The 8,028-nt window shown below is 50.4% G+C and overlaps 1 protein-coding gene across 1 annotated transcript; it reads right to left on the minus strand.

Moving 5' to 3' along the window:
- Nucleotides 1-1,253: 1,253 nt before the first annotated feature.
- On the minus strand, nucleotides 1,254-5,660 carry LOC125528499 (protein DETOXIFICATION 27; the record flags this gene model as incomplete). The annotated part of the gene is given in 8 exon segments (XM_048692958.1): nucleotides 1,254-1,593; nucleotides 1,695-1,781; nucleotides 1,892-2,010; nucleotides 2,128-2,366; nucleotides 2,507-2,563; nucleotides 2,876-2,962; nucleotides 3,287-3,828; nucleotides 5,231-5,660. Coding segments are annotated over 8 exon segments (1,488 nt in total). The 3' UTR covers nucleotides 1,254-1,545.
- Between the last annotated feature and the right edge of the window lie 2,368 nt (nucleotides 5,661-8,028).

Genomic DNA, 8,028 nt, shown 5'->3' on the forward strand with positions numbered 1-8,028 from the left:
GAAGATCTCCTTGGATTCATGCACCTGCTGCCGTAGACAGAAGTTTTCAGATTATGCATTGCATCGTCGTGAATTAATTGTGCAATTAGTTCTGCTACAGAAATTACCGCGTTTACTTGTGCGACTTATGGCAAGGCGTTAATTACTTCCTATGTTACCTGGTGGCCCTTGACTGCAGCTCCCTGGTTGTCAACGACGCTTACACCAAGAACACACTCCATAGCAAAATCCAGTTGTTCTTGGGTTATGTGTATGTTATTAATGCATGTTACTCTTCATCGTGGCTAGTTTAAGAACACATTCCATAAGCAAAATTCAGTTGTTCTAATGTTGTAACCAGACCATAGCGTTTAAGATACTCCGGACATCATCAATAGCCCTTGAAACCGGTCTTTAAGTTGAATGCACCTCGGTTCTTCTGAGCAAATCTTTGTTTTAGATCGTCGGTCTTGAAAACTTTTTTTTGTAGGGTCGGTCTTGCAAACTGATTTAACAAATCCTCATGTGTCCAATTCCTTGATTTGCTGGATTGCATCCGAGGAGCTTCATGCCCACCTCGGTTTTCACCAAGCACCTCATCATTTCCGTGCCGATCCAGATGTCAGAAATCTTTCCCGTGCGGTCATTCGGCTTAGTGATGGCCCGGCCCGGCTCTGGCAATCACAGGCCGACCCCATCCGTTAGCCCACCTGGCTGCAAGGTGCCTCCGTCTCCACTGTCAACATAACGTGCGGACATGGGCCAGGGCCTCGTCATAGTCACATCTTATCAGAAAAGTGATCATGCACCTTGATACATACGGTAATCTGTTGCCGTTTCGTGCTTTACCCCGCTCATAAATGCAAATCTCACACACCCCGACAAGGCTGAGGGTGATCATTCTTGGTCTGTCAGAGGACTAACACGCATAACCATGTTATCGGCTCTGCAGGACAATGGAAATAAGTTTCAAAGAAAATTTCGTGGAAACTACGTTTGGAAGTTTCCAAAAAATCTGAAAAAAAATACAGGATATTATGAGGGTGATGTTGTATTGCCATGCAAAATTTAAGTTCAAACACATTATGAGCAAAGAATAGTGACGTTTCCTTTAAACGAAACTTGATTTTCATGTGATATTCTCTTCAGGAGAAATTAATGAAAACAACGAGCAGCCCATTTCATTTTTCCGTTTTGTTTTTATTATCATGAGATAGAGAAATCAACATTGAGGAGTTGTAAAAAAAAAGCCTCCAAGAAGAAAAAAAACCAAGTGGAAAAAAATGGCCAAACTTCATTCCAAATGGCCGAACTTGTATTGCTTGAATACGAACAACAAAGAATGTATACACCACAATAGCACAACAATACTACTACAAAACTGTGCTAAGCCTCCTCTCCCTTGCAAGAGTGTCGATGTCTGAAGTATGCAACACCGCGGCCATCTTTCTCCTTCAATGCACCGTACAAATCTGACTACGAGCCCGCCGAGCTGCGCGCACGGCCAGCCGGCCGGCCGGAACGGTGCTTGTACCTTAGAGGGAACTTGCTCTCGTAGCTCCCCGATCACCGGACCTCGGACCACTTGTCCATCCGTGTGCTCGCGACCATGGCCTGCCAGTGACATCCAGGTCAAAAAACGCATCAGCAGTCAGCACTACGACCACCCAGTTACACGCAAAGATCCTCAATTTTCAGCAGGCTCGCTCACTCACCTCCTTTTCCCAGTCGCAGCGAATGGTCATGATGGCCAGGATCAGCGTCTGGACGGCCGTTCCGCCGATCATCCCCGCCCAGATCCCCTGCAAAACATTTCGCACACAAAAGTCGTCAGTGCGGCGCCGAGACCGAAGTGTAGAAGCAACCACGGCAGCTACTAAGATGAGAGAGATGTACTACTAGCAGCACGTACCAGGACGCCAAGGTTGAAGAGCCAGCCAAGGAGGACGCCCATGGGGACGCCGATGAGGTAGTAGCTGCCGATGTTGACGTAGGCCACCGCGGATTGCCAGCCAGACCCAACAGCCACACCTGCAGGAGATCACGACCATGATGAATGAATTCAGCCCGTGGGCTGGAAAGGGCCCATAAGAGAAAGATTGGGGGCCGAAATGATAGAAGAGGTCGAGCTGGGCCTGGGCAGGGTACCTGAGAGCACGGGCTGGATGCTGTTGAGCAGGATGGTGAAGGCCAGCAGGATGGCGAGGTTGTTGACGGCGTCCAGCACCACGGCGCTGGAGGTGAAGATGAGCGCCAGCTTGTCGTGGAGCCCCATGATGAGCACCCAGAAGAAGAGCCCGATCACCAGCGACGTCAAGGACGACACGATCGTCGCGAACCTCGCCCCCTTCCCGTTCCCGGCGCCCAGCTCGTTCGCCACCCGAACTCTGCAATGCAAAGCACGTGACCAACATACTTAAATTAGCACGCTGAACTCTGTTGTTCTCTATTCCTTATCTGATCCTATAGTTCTTCGATTGGTTTAAGAAGGTGCACGAAATGTGCGTAGCAAGACGGTGGTACGTACCCAGTGCCCGCGAAGAACGCCAAAGGAATCATCATCTCCCATGCGTTAATAGTCATGCTGTCCACAAAAACAAAAACATAAAATATTTGCATTGTCAGAATCACATCGAGCAAACGTTGTTAAACTGGTACACTAAATGAGTACCACTCCCTCCGTTCCTAAATATTTGTCCTACAACATACGGATGTATATAGACATATTTTAGAGTGTAAATCCACTCATTTTGCTTCGTATGTAGTCGTTTGTTGAAATCTCTAAATAAACACATATTTGGAAACGGAGGGAGTACAAATTATTCAAGATATTCGAATAGCCAACGAGTACTTCTGGAGTTTACTGAAAACTAGCACGCGATGGAGGAATAGTTACCAGATGGAGAGCGCATCCACCGCAATAGCCGCGTCCTTGAGGTTCCCTGTCAGCAAGATGAGTACCCTGTAGTACCAGTTCTCCAGGCTGCACAAGAAACAAAAAATTTGTCAGTCCAACATGGATGAAATGTTATTTGTATTGGCCGTCGTTATCAAAGTAAATCATATGCGCCTGAGATCTGATGCCCGATTGACTCTCTTCAAATGGCTGCTACGAATAGTACGGGCGGGAATCATTCAGAAAAAAACACATGCAAGCAGCATAGTATGTCAGTAGATATCAGTTGTTCATAGTATCTCTTAAGTCAGCTGTAGTACTTAAGCCATCGTAGAACAGATATATCTAGGAGTCGAAGACCAAAAGTATAATAACAGTAAGTAACATGCAGTGATCAGTAGAAGCACGTACCATAGCATGACGCCCGACGCGGCGGAGAGCTTGACGAACTCCCAAATGTCGGCGAACGCCTCGACGGAGAAGCCGTGCCACGTGTCCGGGCAGCCGCCGCAGGCGACGTAGCCGAAGAGCATGGCGAAGGTGGCCCACCAGGAGAAGTTGAGGGTGAGCGCGATCCCGACGAGTCCGAACTGGAACCGGGTGATGAAGAGCCAGCTGACGAGGAGGTGGACGCAGAGCGCCACCCCGGAGGCGGCGGCGCTGACGAAGTTCTTCATCTGGCACTGCAGGAAGCGCTGCAGCGGGAAGAGGAGGGCGAAGGAGAAGTGCAGCGGGATGAACCAGACGGAGACCCTGCCGGCCATCGCCGAAAGCTCCGGCGACTGCCCCGTGAGCAGCAGCACGTCCTCGGCGAAGAAGTACATGGGGAGGAGCAGCACCGCGCAGCCCAGCAGCACGATCCAGGAGCGCTGCATGTAGACGCCCATCATGTGAAACTTCTTGGCGCCGAACGCCTGCCCGCACAGCGTCTCCAGCGCGCTCGCCATGCCAAGCTGCACGCAGCGCACGAACAAGTTAGTGTCAAAGCTCTGTAAATTCAACAAATAAAAACAAGAACCCCAATACCCAACAAACGTTCACCAGGAGGGTTTGGCATTTGCGAAACATTTTGTTTTAAGGTTATAAAGGGATGTCAACTTCTTCAGAATAGCATGACAGTTTCTTACGGAGAACGTAAATTTTCTTTTAGAAGAAATCTGGCACCGGTTCGAAGAACGTCAGCCAGTTAAACAGATACCCTTAAATCTAAACTGATAGTACACTTAAATCTAGAACACAATTTATATGTACCCTGAATGTAAAACACAATTTCAACCGACACCACATGCACGACATGCATGGTCTCCTAGAAAGGTCTCATGCAGTGGAGACAAACAATCTCGACGAGAAAGCGATAGGAGGGTGCCGACAAGGTAGAAAGCTAGGCTAGGAATCTGGAGATCCGTCCTTTGAGTCTCGACCACGGGACCGAGAGAGCTCCGTCCGGTGCCATCTCGCATCTATACTCCTCTACGTACCTCTCTCTCGATGGCTCCAGCTGCTTTCGGAATCAAACTGAGAGTGGACAGTGGCGAATGACACCTCCCCATCTCGTTTGTGCGCTCAAAAAATGCTCTCCACAAGTCGTGCCAAGTCTTTGTTTCACGGGCTGGCCAAGTGTGTGAGATGCTGAGATACTCTGCCAACAAGTTTAATCTGCGTCTAGCCAAGTCAATGGGTGCCTGCCAGTGGGAGCTTGCAGCATTTAGTGCGGATTCGACAGAGCTGCTCGCAACAAATCGGCGGGACGTTCGTTCTAATGCGAAATAGGGCCTCCGCCCACTAAATCCAAACCACGGCGAGGGAATCCCAATGCTTGCTCGTTTCTTATTATTTTTTCTACATACATAAAATGAAAAAGGAAAGAGAAACCTTCTCGGCGTCCCTGTTAGTACCTACGTCAGTCCTGACGCTCGCCATGGTGCCCGGGCTCACTTGTCAGTGACAAGGGTAGGACAAAAAACACGTACTGCATGCACCGCAAGTGTATCGAGTGGGCAGCAGAGGTGCTCGCTAGCTTCAGCTCACGTTCCTTTCCTTGCCACTGATCCGAAGAGCAACGTGGACTCGTATGGCAACCCATAGTGCTAAATTGGTAAATAAGTAGTGGAAAAATGTTCTTTTCTTTCTATATATCGGTGGTGACAATTAACTGTTTTCACGATATATAGACCAGCCTTTCCTTTTATTGGGAAGTGGTGAATTTGAGCTGTAATTCTATGTGCTGCGCTGGAGCAGCAGAAATCCTAACCATATTGGGACGCCGGCCCCCAAAGATAGATCGACAAGGACGACGACGATTCGAAACAGAGCAGCAAGGAAACGAATGAATTAGAACGGAGACGGGCTGCGTACCATGAGGCCGAAGCTGAAGCCGACGACGACGGTGTTGGCGATGGAGATGGCGGCGAGCTCGAGGTCGCCCAGGTGGCCGGCGAAGGCCTGCGTGATGACGTTCATGCTGAAGGTGACGATGCGGCTGAACATGGCCGGCGCCACGATCACCCACAGCTTCTTCGACTCCTCCAACACCCGCCTCCCGAGCTTGCTGGATTCCTCGCCGCCGGCGACCACCTGCCAGTCATCCTTCTTGGCGCCGCCGTGCCCGTCCAGGAGCCCGACGCGGCACGCCTCCTCGTCGCCCCCTCGCCGCGATCCCGCCATGGCCCCGAAACTCGATTGGCCGATCGAAGCTTCTCGCTTCTTCTTCTTTCTTTATTATCGCTGCGGCTCTGGCTCTTGTTGTCGATTGCTGCAGGTCCGCGATTATGATTCGAGCGAGAGCGGGCGTGGTAGGCTGCCCCGGCCCGCCTTTAATAGGAGCGGAGGAGGTAGCTGGCACGTGGCAATTGCGTGCTTGTCTTGGGCAGTCCAACCCGCGAGAGAAACACCTTCAACCGCCTCAATAACTGTGCCTGCACCAATCCCGACGCGAACTCTCCACGAATTATTTACGTACGTGTTGTGGCCGCCAACGGCCTTGCAAGTTCGCAACGGGACTGTGCCGATCCCGGCGCGCCGGACCCCGGCCGAACTCGAAACTAGTCCGGTCATCGATCGACCCCGCGTCCCGCCCGGGTTCGAGGGTGGTTCCGTGACGTGTCCACATCCGATCCCGATCCGAGGACGATCGTGTTGCTTCACCGGGCCCCGTTCTCACCGGCGACATTCCGGCAATAATGTATAAAATCCGTCGCGTGCAACGGCGTGTGAAAGATGATAATGCTAATGCTCACGAGCGTGTTGGCTGTCAACGCCCGTGGCACGCACGCACGGTCGTGCCGCCGACGTTGTAGCAGGGCGAGATTAGGATCCTTCTTCTCTACTACTCCTACAAACGAGAAAAATGTGTCGTGTGATACGGATCAGGGCAGGGCTTGGGCACGTCATGCATGTCGCAGCCCGTTTGGTTCTGTCCGGCCTCCGGAAGTCTCCAAACGTGAATTGGCGATGTGCTGCTGCTGGGTGGTGTCTCCGTCAAGGTGCCCCGATCGGTTTGCTTGGAGGTACAGTATGCTCGCTGTTGAGTCGCTCTCTGCAGTCTGCACCAGTGTGCCCCGTACTGATTTTGCTTACCACTGGTACTTGGTACTAGTACACTGCGTTGTCTGGTTCAATCTCTGTGTGATAGTCGGGGGCAGTTGTAGACCGGATCCGTTCGGCCCGGGCGACTCCTAGAATCTCTCGATCTAGATTCTCTGACGCTTCGAATAAATTTCTTACATGTGTCTTAGAACAACTCCAACGGACTGACTCAAACGGACGGCGATTTCGTCTGCTTTTTATTTGTTTGGGTCGGCCGTCCGCCCGACGTCCGCCCTGTTTTTGATATGGGTCGGCAGTGCACCCAACGCGCCGACCCCTATGTGCAGGTGTGGTCGGCTGGCCGTCCAATTTTACATTGATTTGCATTCAAACATATTGTGAAATGAAAATGTTAACAAGCCAAATAGTCTCGCCGCCCAAATAAATAGTATAGTTTTACAAGCCAAATACAAATAAAATTGTTTCACATAGTTTTGCAAACGAATAAAAGAAGATACATCTATTGGTTGCCAATATGAGTCCACATATGCTCAACCAAATCATTTTGCAGTTGCATGTGAATTTCCCAATCACGCATGTCTTCATGAAATTGAGTGAACTGCTCAAATGTTGCCGCTACTCCATGCTCAGGCACAACATTTTCACCCTGAAACTGAAAGCCTTGATCGTACAGACGTTCCGGGCGCTCGTCTTCTATGATCATATTGTGCATGACCACACAAGCAGTCATCACCTCCCATAGTTTCTGCGTGCTCCAAGTATTAGCAGGATACCGAACGATGCCCCATCGAGATTGCAAAACACCAAAGGCACGCTCGACATCCTTCCTAGCACACTCTCTTGCTCTTGGGCAAATCTTTTCATTTTCTCACCGACAGGGTTGGGTATTGTCTTGACAATAGTGGTCCACTGAGGATAGATACCGTCATCCAAATAGTACCCTTTGTCGTAGTTGTGGTCGTTGACAGTAAAGTTCACCGGTGGGCTGTTGCCTTCGGCAAGCCTAGCAAACACCGGCAAGCGCTGAAGCACGTTGATATCATTGTGTGATCCAGCCATGCCAAAGAGAGAGTGCCAGATCCAGAGATCTTGAGACGCCACAGCCTCTAGTATGACAGTGCAAGCCCTGACATGTCCTTTATACTGACCTTGCCAAGCAGAAGGGCAGTTCTTCCACTCCCAGTGCATGCAGTCTATGCTGCCAAGCATCTCCGGGAAGCCCCTGCTGGCATTCACCGCCAGCAAACGAGCTGTATCTTCAGCTGTCGGCTCTCTCAAGTACTCAGGGCCAAACACAGCAATCACAGCCTTGCAGAATTTATACAAGGACTCTAGGCATGTAGACTCGCTCATACGGACGTACTCGCCAATGAGATCACCGGGCACTCCGTATGCAAGCATTCGGATGGCGGCAGTGCATTTCTGATAAGAGGAGAAACCAATCTTGCCAGCGGCATCCTCTTTGCACTCGAAGTAGTCATCATAGCCGACCACTCCCTCTCTAATACGGTTGAAAACATGCCTACTCATACGGAACCGACAGTGAAATTTGTGATGTTTGAACAACGGGTTTGTTGTATCAAAGTAGTCCTTCCAGAGAAGGAAAT

This window comes from Triticum urartu, unplaced genomic scaffold, assembly GCF_003073215.2.
Source record: "Triticum urartu cultivar G1812 unplaced genomic scaffold, Tu2.1 TuUngrouped_contig_4916, whole genome shotgun sequence".
Taxonomy (NCBI): Eukaryota; Viridiplantae; Streptophyta; class Magnoliopsida; order Poales; family Poaceae; genus Triticum; species Triticum urartu.